At 39.3% G+C, this 15,960-nt stretch overlaps 3 protein-coding genes across 6 annotated transcripts in view; 1 reads left to right on the forward strand and 2 right to left on the reverse strand.

Moving 5' to 3' along the window:
• Positions 1–2,344, reverse strand: part of LOC145498840 (major facilitator superfamily domain-containing protein 12-like) — a 78,555-nt gene extending 76,211 nt beyond the window's left edge. For both annotated transcript variants that reach the window (XR_014050910.1, XM_081478746.1), the window contains exons 1-2: positions 1,195–2,344; positions 591–711 (exon numbers count right to left, since the gene is read on the reverse strand). Coding sequence is in view for 1 of the 2 variants with exons in the window: in XM_081478746.1 (XP_081334872.1) it covers positions 591–711; positions 1,195–1,712 (639 nt within the window). In the remaining variant the exon portion in view is untranslated. The remainder of the gene's footprint in view (positions 1–590; positions 712–1,194) is intronic.
• Positions 2,345–2,437: 93 nt separating this feature from the next.
• LOC145498732 (tubulin polyglutamylase ttll6-like) lies at positions 2,438–11,306 on the reverse strand. The gene is made up of 17 exons (XM_081478660.1): positions 10,995–11,306; positions 10,832–10,872; positions 10,609–10,727; positions 9,536–9,666; positions 9,238–9,346; positions 8,594–8,785; positions 8,021–8,106; positions 7,653–7,725; positions 7,149–7,301; positions 6,845–7,026; positions 6,352–6,429; positions 5,760–5,867; positions 5,488–5,665; positions 5,063–5,266; positions 3,686–4,491; positions 3,242–3,293; positions 2,438–3,029 (listed from the first exon to the last, which is right to left on the reverse strand). The coding sequence occupies exons 1-17, from the start codon at positions 11,177–11,179 to the stop codon at positions 2,988–2,990; spliced, it is 2,739 nt and encodes a 912-aa protein (XP_081334786.1). The 5' UTR covers positions 11,180–11,306; the 3' UTR covers positions 2,438–2,987.
• Positions 3,230–15,960, forward strand: part of LOC145499046 (uncharacterized) — a 13,304-nt gene continuing 573 nt past the window's right edge. Inside the window, exons 1-2 of one of the 3 annotated variants that reach the window (XM_081478761.1) lie at positions 3,230–3,312; positions 13,962–15,960. The exon at positions 13,962–15,960 is cut by the window's right edge and continues 573 nt beyond it. In XM_081478761.1, the coding sequence (XP_081334887.1) occupies positions 13,969–14,751 (783 nt within the window). In that variant the 5' untranslated portion in view covers positions 3,230–3,312; positions 13,962–13,968 and the 3' untranslated portion in view covers positions 14,752–15,960. Of the gene's footprint in view, positions 3,313–11,877; positions 12,781–13,961 lie in introns of those variants that run through there. The other 2 variants (XM_081478760.1, XM_081478759.1) reach the window with 2 other exon arrangements.

Consider the following 15,960-nt stretch of genomic DNA (forward strand, 5'->3'; position numbering starts at 1 on the left):
GGGATAGCTGTAGCATACTGAAGTGATTGGCAAGAGGAGCATCCATTGACAAAAGTGGGTGAGCGACCAGAGATTAAGAGTCCCCGACGCCTGGTCAATAAGCCTTGTACCCTTCTAGAATCACTTTTCATGAGAACACTAATGTGAATTGAATTTTTCAGAGCCAAGAGCATTGTTGCGCCCGGTGACTTTTGAGGTGACTTGCTCCGACCGCGAGAAGTAGTGGATAGCCACGCTTGGCTGAGAGCTTTGTTTCGAGTGGGCCCGTCGCAAGGTCACGGTTCAGCCATATACTCGAGCTCGATCGCTGCAAAAAAGTAACACCCTTCCAAAGCAATTGTAGTTCAAAACATAAGCTTGGCAATGCGAACTGCTTTGTTTGGAAGGTTGAGTTTTCTGTAACTCAGCATCATCATCTCTTTACATAGTAACTCATAGTAGCTTCCTTCGCAGACGCTCTTTGGGCTTGTCACGCAATCTTGAGTGTGTGACGAGCTCAAAGAGCGTAAAGAGAAGTACCACGTGACCAGGTCTATTCACAGCGCTTTGTGCTTTGTGTCTGGACACAACAATGAACACAATCCACTTACCATAAATGCAGAAGCATCAGCGGAGCCCAGTTTGTCTGAACTGGTGCTGGCTTCACTCGTGTCCAGGAGCACCCAGGTGACAATAAACACGAAAATGTTACACGAACCAGTTGCTGCGTACCTACAAATCAAATAAAATGAGAAGTATAAACCAATGGAAAATAATCGAGTCATAAAATTCTCTATACACATTTCATGAACTACTTTAAAAGTGTCCTAAAATGTCTTGCCTCATTCCTGGGGCCTTTCCCGCCCTCCTGCTTTTTTCCTGTCAACACTGTGACCTCGTAAGCGTTTAAAGACCTCTTGAAGTCATTAGTACCTCATTAGAGGTACTTGAATAAAGATTTAATCAGTTAGATATACGCGAAAGTACATATAATTCATCGTATTCGTAGGACTAATAAAACAAAAAAAACAGATAAAAAAATCATTAAATATATGTAGGTTCACCATAGTTAAGAGTCTGAGGAAGATAGATATCAAATTAAGTAGAAATGGCTTTAAATTAATAGTTTTACGCTATGACTCGTGTGCACTCGTGCGTGGCGATAAAACTATTTTACAACTTGTTCGTACGTACAACTGGTTATTTCAAACGTACCTGATTGCGTTCAGACCACACTTTTCGTTGTCATCCTCGGTGAGTTCTGGAATCAAACTTAGGTGAGATATCTGCGACGCTGCCCATCCGAACTGAAAAATTACAATAAACGGTGTGTAATAAAGAAACTTTGCCCATTGTTCTGAGTTCTCGCAGCCTAGGCACGGATTAAACACGAACGGAAAGCTAAGCGCCACGGACGTAACTCCGACGAGATTCCAAATCTTTCGTCTGCCATATTTAAAGCGGCCTGTACGGTCTGATTCGATTCCAACGAGAGGAGTACACATTGCATCAGCTACTTGGCCTATCAACAGAAGCGTTCCGGCGCTCGCATTTGAAAATTTTACCACTTTGTGAAGATACACCAGGAGATATGTAAACCACATCGACGCACACAGATCATTAAGCACATGCCCTACACCAAAACAAATCCGTGTTCGCCATGAAAGCGGAGCTTTCCTCTGGTTAACGACGGCGAAATTTATTGCTAACGGATCCCTTTGTTCGTCCGCCATGCTAATCGTGGCAATATTTCGACGCTTACCGGTTTTCCCACGAAAAGCGAATTACAACGCTTAATTCGGTGTCCTGTCTTATAGCTGTACCGTTTCTTGCCAGGCCTTTTTATCCAGTTTCTTTAGTGACCGTTCCGATGAACATAAATTTTTTTGAAGGACCACCGGACGACCCAAAGTAAACGCCGTCACGCTTCCTACGACGACTACGTCACATGATGCATTGAGTCACGCAAAAAACGTGACACATCAAAGTTTGGCGTTTTTTACAAATTTCCACGAGATCCACTTTAATTGTGCTGCACATAATATTTCCCTTCTTTAATAGTTCTAAGAGGTGTCAGACCACGTGAGACTACTTGAAAATTTGAAAGCAAGAATTCCAGCGAGATCATCGCACGGTTTGAACAGTAGGGCAACAACTTGCCCAAGCTAAGAAGGTCTATTATGAACCCGGATAAAATGATACCCATCTGGAAGGTCAACGAGAAATAGGAAAGGAAACATTCTCTTTTCTTTTTTGTACTGTTTACTTTAATTCTTACTGAAAAATTGCTTGCTCCTCTCTAACAAGGGAGAATCCCATGGGAGAACAGTGAGTGTTTCAGATGAAGTCAGTAACAGCGAAATTGGGCCAATAAATACATAGAAAGTTTGCGGCGCATTCCACTTAGCATTCATCTTAGGCGTAGGGAAAAATAACTGAGAGCAGAGAGACGTATGGCTTCATTCTTCTTTTTTAATAATCACGTTCCTTCAATTATCCAAGAAACTTTCAAAGTTGATACAAATACATGTTGATCATAAAACATTGCATTTTGAAAACGTCCTTTATACAAATATAAATTCAGATATAGTTATCATTTGGAAGCAAAATACATATACCACGCCATAGCTGCAATTACAGCATCTTTTGTTAAAATACAAATGTCAATCGAAATTTTATACACGCGCTTCTTAAGCGTTAAGAAGTCTATTAAACAAAGATTTGATAATGGCCTAAAAACTTCACACTAAAATCCTATATATTATTTACTTTCAATTTCTACCTACACGTACGATAGAGTTATATACATGGGGCAGATAGATCCACTTACAATGTACACGAGTTGGAAATTCTGTTTTTGTATTTGCGCTAAAATTGGACATAAATTTCAATCATTTGTGGACTTTTTTATATTTGTCCTGGGCGGTCTTAGGCTCGCACACTCCACGCTGGATTCAAGATCTTGGCTTTCGTAGTTGGCGAGTGGAAAAGTTGGTTAGTTCCTTTGCTCAGCTCAACGCTACGGCGTGATTTTCACGAAGTTCCAGCTGCTGTAAATGACAAAGAGAAATAGAAAAAGAATTAGCTTGAACAAAGTTTTCTCATACTACATTGCGACAGTCCTTCGAGTCGGGTTACTAAGCAACGTTGTTGGCATACAGTAATGATAGAGATTCTTCTCTTTTGTGACATTATTTACTCTGATTATTTACCGAGTGTTAACAAAAACCTACACAAAACAACAGTGAAGATTCTAATTTACCTTTAAGCGCAAGTTGTTCGTAGCCCCGCGAGCTCTCTGGGCTTTAGTTGACCTGGGAAAGATAAATGAAGGTTAGTGTAATACTACTGCCTGCATAGATCAGTTCTGAAGACCCTGAGTTAGAAAGTAACACAAATTATCTTCCAGGGGCTACCAGACTTGAAGGACGAAATTAGTATTGCGATCGCGGCAGCAAAATTAGTATAACAAAATGATAATTCGAACAGAACTCTGAACGCGACGCAAAAATGTAAAGGGCGAGAAAAACAGCGTGAAACAAATTCTAAATGATATGACTGATAAAAAAAAACATATTCGTTCTGCCTGAGTAGTGCACGCTCAACAACATTTTTAACTAATTCCAAAGCCAATTCAGTAGAAAACCTTCCCCTCACATGAATATTAGATTAAACCGACTGGTTCTAACTTCATCCGGGTACTCACCTCAGAAGTCCTGATGGCGAGCCAGTGAGTCTGTGTGAGGAGTTAGCCTGTTCAGGTCCCACAGTACTCGTGTTAGTGGGACTGGGTCGATAACTCACAGGTGCCGGGCCAGATATCACAGACAAGTTCATTCCATTTTGAGGCTGAGGCGCTACTTTCAGCACATTAGGAAACGTATACATTGAACACATGTACTGCTGTGCACTAGGCGACACACCTCCTGGACTAGACAGATTAGTCTGTGATCCCCCCGCGCCTCCCGCGACACTCGCGGCAAACACGCGCGGATTCATCACACGCGTTGCGTTCCCTTGCACCGGGTCCGCGCAGGTTTTAAACCCTGTAGCGCTTAACGTCCGTCTCTTAATAGTCGAGCTCGGTTGATTGTCCAGTCTGGGATCAATCCTACCGTAGGCAAGGCTGGTTGCCTCAATCCCTGGTGTGGTTCCTGATCTCCAGTCGTAATCTGGATTACCGATAACATTCCTGGCGTTTCCTGGAACCTTCCGCGAGCCATACCTGTGTTTCGGCAGCCCTGTGGGCGCCGATGGTACTATGCCGACGGACGCTAAAGCTCGTCGATCGTTTCGTGTCAAGGTCGGAGGTGTTTGTTGATTGATGCCGTTTAGGTTCATTACCGCTGACAGAGCCGCGGGCTGATAGCTCTGGAACCGAGATAATTGAGACGCGACCACGTTATTACCAGCGGTTACTCCCCCTGACGTGGATAGTAATCCCATGGAGCCATACATGGAGGAAGCTTTGTCTCCCAGGCTACCTTTGGACGAAGAATCCTTGTGATTGTTCTGGGAAGGGTAAAGAGAGATGAGTTAATATTTTATTTGGCAGCCACTTGGACAAAAATGTTAGACATCACACTATACGAACTACTGATACTCCTGGGTTCAAACCATTTACTAAGATTGTTCTTTGCTACAAATAGAAGTCCTGTTTTACAAAATGTATCTACTTCTATGCTCTCTATAGAAGTCACAAGTATGCCAAGCATTCAGGGTCATTCAGCAAAGCATGCTGGTCTTAAAGGAGCTCAGTCACCTTTAAGTTGGAGAAAACCAGAATATAAGAGTTTTCTAAGATAGAAAAACACCAAAGAGATAAAAATAAAGCACAAAGGACCAAGGATAGTTAAGATTGGAGTTAACGCGGATGACAAACGCGTGACAAAATTGAAAATTTAAGTTACACTTTAAATTAAGATGCCCAAACTGTGACGTGGCTCCTTTAACAATCTCTCATAGTTCACTAGAAATATATTGCGTGAATTATCCCATGAAATACCAACAGTCACATGGTAATAGCACTAACAACAACTAGTAAGGTAGCTACGTAATTAGCAGCAATCCTCTTGTAACTCACCGAATGGTGTAACGAGCAGTTTTTCTGTGGACCTCCTGTACCAGGTGTACAGTGTAACAGTTTATAGACAAATTCTACCACACCTAACCCTCGTATAAGATTGTCCCGCTGAAGGAGAGAGGTGATTCGCTCTAGCTCCTCCTCTTCTGATATCGCCACTGGTTTGCTGGTGTCGTATTGCTCCTGGCCAGTTCTTTTGCCACCCTGAAATAAAAACGATTGTAAATTTGTTGAACAAAGCGTTTTTATATTGTGCATGAGATCACGGTACTCATTTGGCTCAGAGAGCAGCCGCATGCATTATTCCCACTTAACCGTGGAACATCAAACAGAAGCACGAGCAAGAGAAGTCCGACGTATTTAGCTTCTTTTATGCAGTGTAGCGACCATCCATTAATTTGCTAGTACAGAAAAACGATACGTACCTCGAATTTAGCTTTATTACTTTGAATTGTCTTTCTAACAGGGGGTCTCCTCGGCCTACGACTATGGGGGCTCTCTGGCCTGAGGCCATCTTTGGATCCTTTGGGAGCCCTCCCACTGTTTTTGAGCCTAGCATTCTCTTGCTCTTGTTGTTTAGCCATGATTTGTTCCCGTTGAACTCTACAAAAACAAAATAAGACAAACACAAAAAAAATAACTTAACAACTTCTGCCACATAGAACTTTTATATAAAAAGAATAAGAACAGCTCTCACCTGGCACACTCAATACGCGCCTTGGATGCAGCAGTTTCCTGGAACAGTGAGCAACTGTTTTCGAAGAAAATTGCATATTTTTCTTCATTTCCTTCTGGATAGATACGTCTGAAATAAGAGGAAGGCAATCGATAATTTACTTGGTTAATGCTTTAGCCATGTCGTTAGCTTTACAAACGAAGGAAAGGTGCTCGAAAAACGTTCAGCCTTTTCCAGTTTCCGATTGGGCATTCCCAATGAAGCTTAGCTCTCATGGTAACAGAAAACTGTAATTCCTTGTGTCCCAATCGAAAAAGGGCAAGTCATTTTTTGTTAATTATTTGCCAACACACCAACGAATGTTACTTATTTTGATTATTTCTGTCTAAATCAAAAATTACCTGACTTACCTTTTGCTATCAAATTCTGAATTGTTGTTTGCTCTAAACTTAACGCACAGTGTAGTGGTATGATATCAAGTTTCGGCTCGGTATTGAAGTATTGTAGCATTTGGCGATTTTTTTGCAATATTGTGGGATTTGCTGAACTTTTTGCATACTGCAGTGCTCAGAACTCCCAATATCCCCCTCACATATCACTCGAGTTTTCTTACCTGTATTTACCCAAGTGAGCATCCTCATACTTTTTCAACCACTCGGTGTACTGCACTTGGTGGTCAAAATCTTCCTTCCTGGAATACAAAGGAACAAGCAAAATAGAAACATTAGTCCTTCATGAATTATTTCCTATTGCATGATAGTTGATAAGGGTGCAGCGCAAGTCAATGATCAGGCTTACATGTAGAAATCAAGAGCATGTTGGTGATTCAGTTATCCTAAGAACACAACTTCAGTTGTAGAACTTCAGGACTACATTCAGTAAATGGCTTGTCAAAATCTTATCAAAGCTATCTGAAATGAATACCTAGTACCATAGGCCCACAATGCATACAAAGAGATACAGCTACAGTGACATCCATAATGACTATAATAATATAATATTACACTTCTGCACATATTCTGTGTTTAAAATATTACTCATAATAGTTTTGTTGTTACTTCCATAGCTGTAATTTACTCTTGAGCCTTAAACTGTATCATACATACTTAGCTTCCTTGGGTCTTTGTTTTTGCAAAAGTCTGTCCCGCACTCTCTTTTTGTCTTCTTCAAGTATCTTCCGCCGATCACATGCTCCAAAGTTGAGCAGATTAAGAGCATCAAACATCAGTCCATCTTTAATTTCTTTATCAAGAGGTGAGTCAGTTGTGAAACTAGGAGAGTGGTTAACCTGGAAATCAAGAGCAAAGTTCAGCACATTGAACACAATAACATTCCACAAATTATATTTCTGGGGTTCATGGTCTTATAGTGGCTTTATAGTGATTATAACATTGAATGTCTTATAGTTACCTCTAAAACCCAAGCTTTTAACTTCTTATCCAACAGGATGTCAAAGCCTAGGATTTCAAAACAAGCACTCCCCTTGTTGTGGTTTGGAAAACAGGTTCTGTAATTGTGCTTCAGTATTGGATGTGCAGTGATCAAGGTTTTTATGATAGCATCCTGAAAAGAAATCATAGACAACTTCAAATAAGTTACTGAAAGACTAATAAATTACTTACTCAAGTAGGACGACTTCTTCACGATTATATGTGTAGGTTATACTATTGTGATCATTTTATCTACAACAAAAATTATGCACAGAAAGGGTACTGGGCCAAACAAACACATGTTATAATGCAAGTTCCATATCAATAATTTGAATACATCCAAAGCAAAAATGGTGAATCATTAAAATTTAAAAAAGCATAGTTCAACTTATGTAGGCAATGGACAATCTCCAGTTGGTGGTGTAAATGTTGATGATCAATTTATTCTGTAAGTAGTGTACACATTGACCAGGGCCTTACTTACCTCTATAGAGTCCCAGATTTCTTTCACATTGTAACCATTATCTTCAAACCACTTGTTTACTGTTGTTATTCGTCTGAAATAATATTTTTTTAATTATGACGTTTGAAAAGGATTTGTAACATGACTTGAACACTGTACAAAATTATTTCAAATAATTGATTTCAAAACCATATTAAATTACATACTAATTGCCCATCTTACAAGATTCCAGGCTGGAGAAAGAAAGCTAGTTAATTAGATAATGAACAATGTGTTTCATTCCAAGGTCATCAAACTAAAGTCGAAAAATAAATTACAAATATCTTTTCATCGCTTTTCAAAACAATAACAAAAATATAAATTTTCCAAATTACTTCATGTAATTCTACCTTTTACTTCCAGTTTCTTCATCTCTAATAAAGTCTTTGCTATGCTTGTTTACAGCATAATTTGTCAGATGCATACAAATGTCATCCTGAAAGGAAAATGAACATTTGATAAGGGTTATGACAAACAAAAATGTTCATTAACTAGTTCATCAAGGCTTCTGAAATTCACAAAACACACATATAATTGGCTGTTTTTACTGATTGTTTTTCCGTGAAATTTGCTCAAAAATTCTCGCAAAGTTGGCTGTTTTTTCTGAGAATTTGCCTTTGAAAATACCGCAAAATTTGACTTTTCTTCCGTGATCCATCAGAAGCCCTGGTTCATTGACAGTTGAGGTGATCAGTATACCTCAGTTTCTCTCAGAAATGAGGCAGAGAGCATTTTCTTTGTTTTAATTATATCTTTGCTTTAATCAAAATAATATACTTTTGAAACAAATTCTATTTTTGTTTGACTTACTTTTCACTGATAACATCTCATACATACAGTAAACCTGTTGCTACCCTTTTTTATGCACCCTTTAAATCAAATTTTCTATAGACTATAGTCAATAGACTATCAACTTTACTCACAAGGTTGTTGTTGCTTGGATCCACATACTTTAGTGTAGCAAACCTTCCTAGGCCATCCTCATAAACAAAAATTCGAAGAGGATCACATGAAGTGACCAGCACATACACCCTTAAGTCAAACTTGAATCCATCAATCAGAAAGGGTTTGGACACATATTGCTGGCAAACCATGTGCTCTCCAGGCTTGACATCCTGTTGAACAAATTAATTATTAAAGTTAGCTAATTTTTAAGAAGAAGGTAGGAAACAAGCTAATTGCACAGTACAAGAAGAAGAGGTATATTGACTTTATCTATCATTAAAATAATATGTTGAAAGAAAATTCACCATCACTGTCAGTTATCATGTGACCATACTTGGCACCGCCAACATTACTAGTCCTACTACTATGCAGGACGCAGTACTTTATGTCACATACTTGTTTTTGCATGAGCCTAGTAAATAACCTAACTTGGCACAAGTCTTGACCTCAGTGATGAGTCCACTGCACAGAAGGTCAAGGGTTTACACTGTCTGGAACTCAGAATTTTTGCATTGCCCATGCTCTGAAACTCCTGGCAAGCTGAATAAAGTCACTTAATAACTTCTCATTATTGAGAGCAAACTGATGCTCACATGCAGTGCAGTTACATGTACAGGTGTACCTTTGGATTCTTGGTAAGGAAAATCCCTTTTCCTTGGCTACCGCTGTCTGGCTTGAGGATAAATGTTTTGTTCTTCTTCTGTCTGCAGTAAGCTTGGAATTCTCCATAACTATAAGATGACAAATGAAACACTGTTGAAACATTTCCAGACAAATTTTTGATCTGAAAAATTTAAGGTTTGAATGTGTACAAGTACTTGTTTTACTGCTGTTGTTTTTGACAACTAAAAAGTCATGCAATACGAGTGATATAAACTAGTTACTACATGTACATGTGTAATGTACAACAGTTGACTTACTCTGCTGGTAAGCACCATGTTTTAGGAAATACAGCATAATCTTTTGGAAACTGCTTCCACAAACGGTTCATGTTCCTTGCCAGTAGATCTTTACGGCATATCTCACTCATACCAGGGAAATGGTTGATTTTCTGTTCAAAGAACAACAAGGGTCAATTATTTGTAAATATTGGGAGTGAAGAGTATTTAAGAAGTCTATTGAGTTATGAAACTCAGATCTTTGTCTGTTTTATATATATATGTTATGTGAATATATTACAGGATATTTTGAGAGTTTGGAAAAATTGATCAATTGTTTGGGGTTTAAATCATTAATTTTGGTGCACAATTACATTTTATTAAATGCGCTATCAGGTGTCCCAGCTTCATTTTATTTTGTTCCTCTCTTTTTTCTTTGAAGGTCATTCTCAGATGTCACTCTTTAACACAAATAATTAACATCTGGAAAAAGTTAATAATACCAGCAACTCACTTTATTTACTGACACTGTCAACAAACACAGTAATAAGCGTATTATGTAAAGCAGCTTGAAATTTTTAGTGAGATTTTTTCTAATTTTATGATTTTCTTGATCCATCTGCATATCCTCCTCTTCCTCAATTTTGTGTTTCTAGTTCAATTTAACTTTATGTGTTTTGATGGTGCACACGTAAGTATAAGAGATCAGCTGGATTATATAGTACACGCAAACTTGAGCTTACTAAATTGAAAGCTGGTGCAGTGTGTTATGTGTTAAGGATTAAGAAACCGAAAGCAATATTTCATGGCCAATTGAATACTAAAGACACCTTATGTTTCAACTCGTTTCCCTCGAATAAATTTTCCTCTTGAGAAATATCACTTTAGGAAGAAACTCGACGCAAAAACTCCGAACAGGTGCCTTACAAATGATTAAGACTTGAGCTCATGTTTACGAAGTTTCAGCTGACATTATTTTGCAAACAACTTCTCAACGTTTCATGCACGCTAGAGCTAAGGATCGCTAAGCATACTAAGCGTCTCGAAGTATACATTTATCAAAATAGTGGGTGAATTGTTGTTTCACTTAGCTGTTTAATATATTTTTGTCTAACCTGGTAGCGTTTCATGTCCATGCACCGTTCCAAAGCAACAGAACAATCGGTCCAGAATAAAGCCCAGTCTTCGTCCTCTCCGACCTCCTTCATCCCGAATCGTTTAGTTACCCTGCGAACTGTTTAGACGAAAGGCATCGAGCAGCATTAAACATAGCTGATAGCCAAGTACTTCAACGACAGTGTAATTATATTTTACACATGTACAAACAAAAACACTCACCGCTTTCATACTTGCAGTTGGTCAAGCACGCATTCATCCATCTAAAAGAACGGAAAGAACGAATCGCAATTATTCGCCAAAGAATCTCTACTAGCTAGCAAGGCACACTGAAAGGAACTGCTAAGACTTTCACTTGTATATTTTTGTTTGGCTATTTCCTTACTTCTTTTTCTTCTTTTTAGCCTTGCCTTTCTTCGGGGTGGCAGTTCGATCATCTGGTGTCGTTTCCGTAACTGGCTCGCGAACATCTTCTCCTCCACTGTCTTCGCCCTCGCATTCACTTTCTCCGTGTAAGCTTACATCGCTCTCGTTGTCACTTATTTCTCCTTCGAATTCATTTTCAGCCATAACAAACGTTTCTAGGCTTCTCTGAAGGTGAAATGAAGAGGGATAATTGAAGACGCCTTCAGACTCAAGGCGTTTTGGAAGCCATTATTGATAGTCGTTTGGTTTATGTCGCCAGGTCTCGGATAGCAACTCTCTTGCCTTCTGATTGGTTACTCCGTTGCTATGAAACTCTTGTCCAAAGACTGGACCAGCGGTTTTTTTTTCAGTATCCAGACCTCCCCAGACTTTTCGACAGCGTGTGACAAAGATTGTTTCAAGGTCTTTCAAATAACAAGTATGTTTTCGTTTAACTTCATCAACCTGTATAATACCCCTCTTTGATTTTACAGTTCAATTTTAGTTTTAAATTTTGCATATGAGTTTATCACAAAAACTGTAGGCACCACTTAGATTATTTATGAACCGTTTCGTTTCATACAATGGAATGCTTTTATTATTTGATGCTCGATCAACCACAAGAATGGGAAAACTGACCTGGCGGAAATTTACAGTCACGAAACATAGCTTTCTTCCATTTAATCACGAGTTGTATGAATTTAAAAGCTAACAATGACTGAAACACTTTAAAAACGTACAAAAATTGATCTTATGATTTGAAAATTTTAGTTCTTTGTCTCCTCAGTAACTTATGGAAGTTCATTAACCATAATTAATGCTTGTTGTTTTCAAATCTGGCATGCCATTGGTCTTAATAGTATGAAGATTCCAAATGGAATATTTATGACAATGTCCATGACCCTTTCAAAGATCGTACCGTAATTGAATGCATTATTCCATTCAGTTTATTAATTTCTTAAAACTAAGGTTGATTCTCCGCCTCTTACATGTAAGTTCAACCTAACAGAGTCCTAACAAAGAGCGCTGGAGCCAAGAGTATATATAGATATATGGGTATTTGTCGACAAAGCTTTTTAATACTCTGATCTGAGAAGGCTTTGTTACCTGATGTTAGCATGTTCACTAGACTGCATCGTGCATTTATTCCGTGTACTTCAATGTTACACCCGCTTTCAGTGTTACGTGCATAGTACCTATCTCTCGACATGCAATCTTTCGACCTGCTATGTAACGTGTCCTACTTAAAAAATGTAAGCACAACGGACTTCTTTACGGTCGAACTCGAAGATTGATTTATTTGACATCACATTAAGGTTAGGAGTATCAAGAAGTCATTCTGGGAGAAATAAGTCGACTGCTTTGAATGTCTACACGTTGCGAATATTAAAAGCGGCAGCGGCCCAATTCTACCGGAAGTCACTATTGAGAACCGATCGACTACACTAAAATCGCTTGAATCATCCCGTAAATCGGGAAACATGCAAAGTCCACAATCTTCTTCGGCCATTTGAGGTAAGTAATTATCATTTACTTGTCATTTCCTACCCTAATAACCGGAAAAACTACCAGTTTCACAGTTTAACGGTCTTTCGGCCGTTTACATAGCATGTCGAAAGATGGTCTAAAGATGTCGCCTATGCAAGTAACACTGAAAGCGGGTGTAAATGATCCGCGTCAGTTAACCCTTTTTTGATAGTTAACGAGTGCATTTTTTGGTAAAACTTGGATCAAACGCTATCTGGAGGCAAAATTCGAACGTTAAGGTATTTATAATCTAGTTTGATAGTTAAGACAGTTAATGTTAACTTTAACGAAAAGGAGATAAAGCTAGAGGGATTGACAGTTATTATGGATGTTTAGAAGTCCTAAATTTCAAAACAATTTGATATCATCATCGTGTTTCGAGAGGCATTAAAAGTCAGTGATCGTAATCCTACATAGATACTTGGAAACTCAAACGAGCGAGATCTTGCAGGGGAATTTATGAAACTGGAAATGTTTTTTGGTTTTCGCTAGTCACTGCAAATGGCGGCAAAGATTTCATTCACAAGAAAAAAATATGAAAGATCACGCACTAGCGAATCAGTCAGATTGACTTCGAATATAAAGACAAAAGAACAGATATTGGTATCATTTTAACGCGGTATTAAAACTTCAACATCGGGCTCTGAAGTGATTCAGTCAAAAAACTCGCATTATTTCCGATTGCTCAGCTGATAAAAAAAAGTTGTTTTTCACTTTCACTGGTTTAACTACAGTTTAGAGAGCATGAGGCATAGAGTTTATCACGTACATTGAAAGTTAATCTTTTTCCGTGATTAGCGTTCTGCTAACTATATTTTACATACCTTTTAGCTCAGCGAAGCGAGAAAAGATGCCGTGTTTGCTTGCAACAAGTTATCTGTTGATGTTCTGCTAGAATGGCGTCTGCTATATGTGGCTTAATGGTTAATAATACCAGTGATTATAACTCATGTATTATCAAATGGTAGCGTGCGCCATCAGGCTCGTCACGGTTCACCCGGCTTAATTGGGTTGTTTGATTCGAAAAAAGAGCGCCTCATGTTACGCGGGTTATGAAAGAGCTAAAGAGTATTGCTGTAGACCCAAGGTTTGTGAAGTGGGGTACTACAATGACCTTCGCCTTACATCTGAAATTAACTGTTCTTTAGGACTCTATTTTTTTTTACCTATAAGTTACTCTGTGGCCTGTCTGATTTATGGGATTTATTTAGTAACTTAGCAAACAACAACAACAACAACAAAAATTGGAAAACGAGAAAAGAGGCAATTCAGAGTTAAAGACCAAGAGGATATAAAGACTGGGCGGGCCAAATTACAGTCATTAAAATTCACCTGAACGCTTCCGAATGCAATTCAGCATTTTCTGGCAAGAATTTAGACAATTTACTCTCCAAATAGCTGTTGTCTTCTTTGTATTTAGTTTCAGGATGGTCAACACTGGTATATTCCTTTGGTGCGCACCAAGATGCGTCGCTACAGCAGTGGAGAGATCAGTCAGGACCCTAGGCAATGGGCAGGTCTTCCACGAGCCGTTCTTAACTCTGTTTTACTACAGCCCTGAGAAGAAAAGTTCTAGACCAGCGTGTGCTGAATCTCTGCAGGCCTTTTCACGGTCAAGCTACCAATCAGTCTGCAAGATGCTTCAGCAAGATTTTGATAGCAAAGAATTCGTCTTCGTCAAAGATATGGCGTACTGTGTCGAGGGAAAGTTCGACATCTTTCTGGAAGAGGGCTTTAGGAATTTCAAACACACATTTATGATACGACATCCCAAACCAGCAGTCAGCTCCCTGTTCAGACTATCGACAAACCCCGAGCTTGCGGGATGGGATTACTTCGATCCCGCAGAGGCCGGCTTTCGACAGTTGCTGGAATTGTACGAGTTTGTTGATCGTCACGTTCATAAAAACCCGGTTGTCGTGGATGCCGCTGATCTTCTGAAGTTTCCAAACGACATTATGCAGAGCTACTGTGAGGCAGTTGGTCTTAAGTACGAAAAACACATGACATCGTGGCAACCGGGTCCTGTCGCCGACTGGGGTCCATGTACGGCATGGCACGATGAGGTTATGAAGAGTTCAGGTTTCATAGCGCCTGGGGCACCTAGCACTGTTAAAGATATGCCACCAGAAGTAGCTACAGTAGTGAAAGAGTGCATGCCGTACTATGAAGCACTGGCAGCACGAAGAATTCTTCCCAAAGCACATTAATTAGAGCTGACGATATACATACAACGTATTTTGACGAGCAAGTTATGAAGTAGAAAGTTTGGCTGCTCATCGTCTTCACATTCCAGTTACAATACTCATTATAACCTTGTGTATTTTATGTTTTGCAACAACTCAATGTCAGCTTGCCGATGTCTTCTCTATCTGCTATGTTTTTTTCGTTCACGTTTTAACGCTTCGTTGCCTCTAGATACTTAATTTTGGTACTCATCAGGGTTAATTCTTTGGTTATTCCGAGTAGTTCTTACCAGTTCCCCGTTTCAGTTCTTCTTCCACGTTCTTGGAGTTGCCATTGATATGTAAAAATTTATTTACAAAAAGGTAACACAGTTGGCATCGTTCAGTTTTGTTATCTTTCATACAACCCTCTTCAGTGACACAACGTTCCTTCTCAGTGTAACAATATAGGCTCCCCTTTCCGAAAGGGAAGGTCATATACACGAGGAAAAGACAACTGCACTTACAACAACTTCACGCTTTACCCACTTACATCAAAGCTACGGTTACAATAAATCTCAACCAATTATAATTACAGTCCAGTTTTAAAAGTTCAGTGTTAATTTGAAGCACAACTTAGTCCAAATGGTAAATTTAGTCGGTTGTATGATATCCGAGTATATTCAAAACTCAGTTCAATTTGTACACTTCTAGTCAGTTTGCAAAAATGTAGTTTTAGCTTAGCATTTATTATTATTTTCATTTCAGTGCACCCATTTAAAGTCTGCACGGCATACGAACCTAGTGGCCCATCAGGTCGGAGCTTATCCCGGTCTCTGTAGGATGAAGCGACAAGGAGTATTTCTACTCCCCCTTGGATGGGATGCTAGTCCATAGCAGGGTTACCCCTGGCATTAAGTTGACCGGTACCCATTTATACACCTGGGTGGAGAGAGGCACAGTGTCTTGCGCAAGAAAACAACGCAATGTCCTTGGCCAGGGGCCCGTTTCTCGAAGGTCCCGAAAAGTTTTCGCATCCGAAAAGCCGTAGCAAAATCTCAAACCCTGTGATTTACAGAGCTGTTTTATTCATATACTCTTAATATAAACAGAGGTTCCATTCCGTACAAGAAGTTTTAGGCTAATACACCTCTCTGTCTTTAAATACTGATTAACTAAAAATGGCTCTTCGGGCTCGAAAACCTTCCGGGGCTTTCGAGAAACAGGCCCCAGGGCTCGAACCGAGACCGCTCG

This window comes from Orbicella franksi, chromosome 1 (assembly GCF_964199315.1).
Source record: "Orbicella franksi chromosome 1, jaOrbFran1.1, whole genome shotgun sequence".
Taxonomy (NCBI): Eukaryota; Metazoa; Cnidaria; class Anthozoa; order Scleractinia; family Merulinidae; genus Orbicella; species Orbicella franksi.

Excerpts from the sequence above, each read along its gene's own strand:
- LOC145498732 (XM_081478660.1), bottom strand. The coding sequence starts at position 11,179 with ATGGCTGAAAATGAATTCGAAGGAGAAATAAGTGACAACGAGAGCGAT. Across the intron at positions 5,666-5,759 it reads GCGCGTATTGAGTGTGCCAG|AGTTCAACGGGAACAAATCA; the intron begins GTGAGAGCTGTT and ends TTGTTTTTGTAG. Across the intron at positions 5,267-5,487 it reads GTAATAAAGCTAAATTCGAG|GGTGGCAAAAGAACTGGCCA; the intron begins GTACGTATCGTT and ends TTTTTATTTCAG.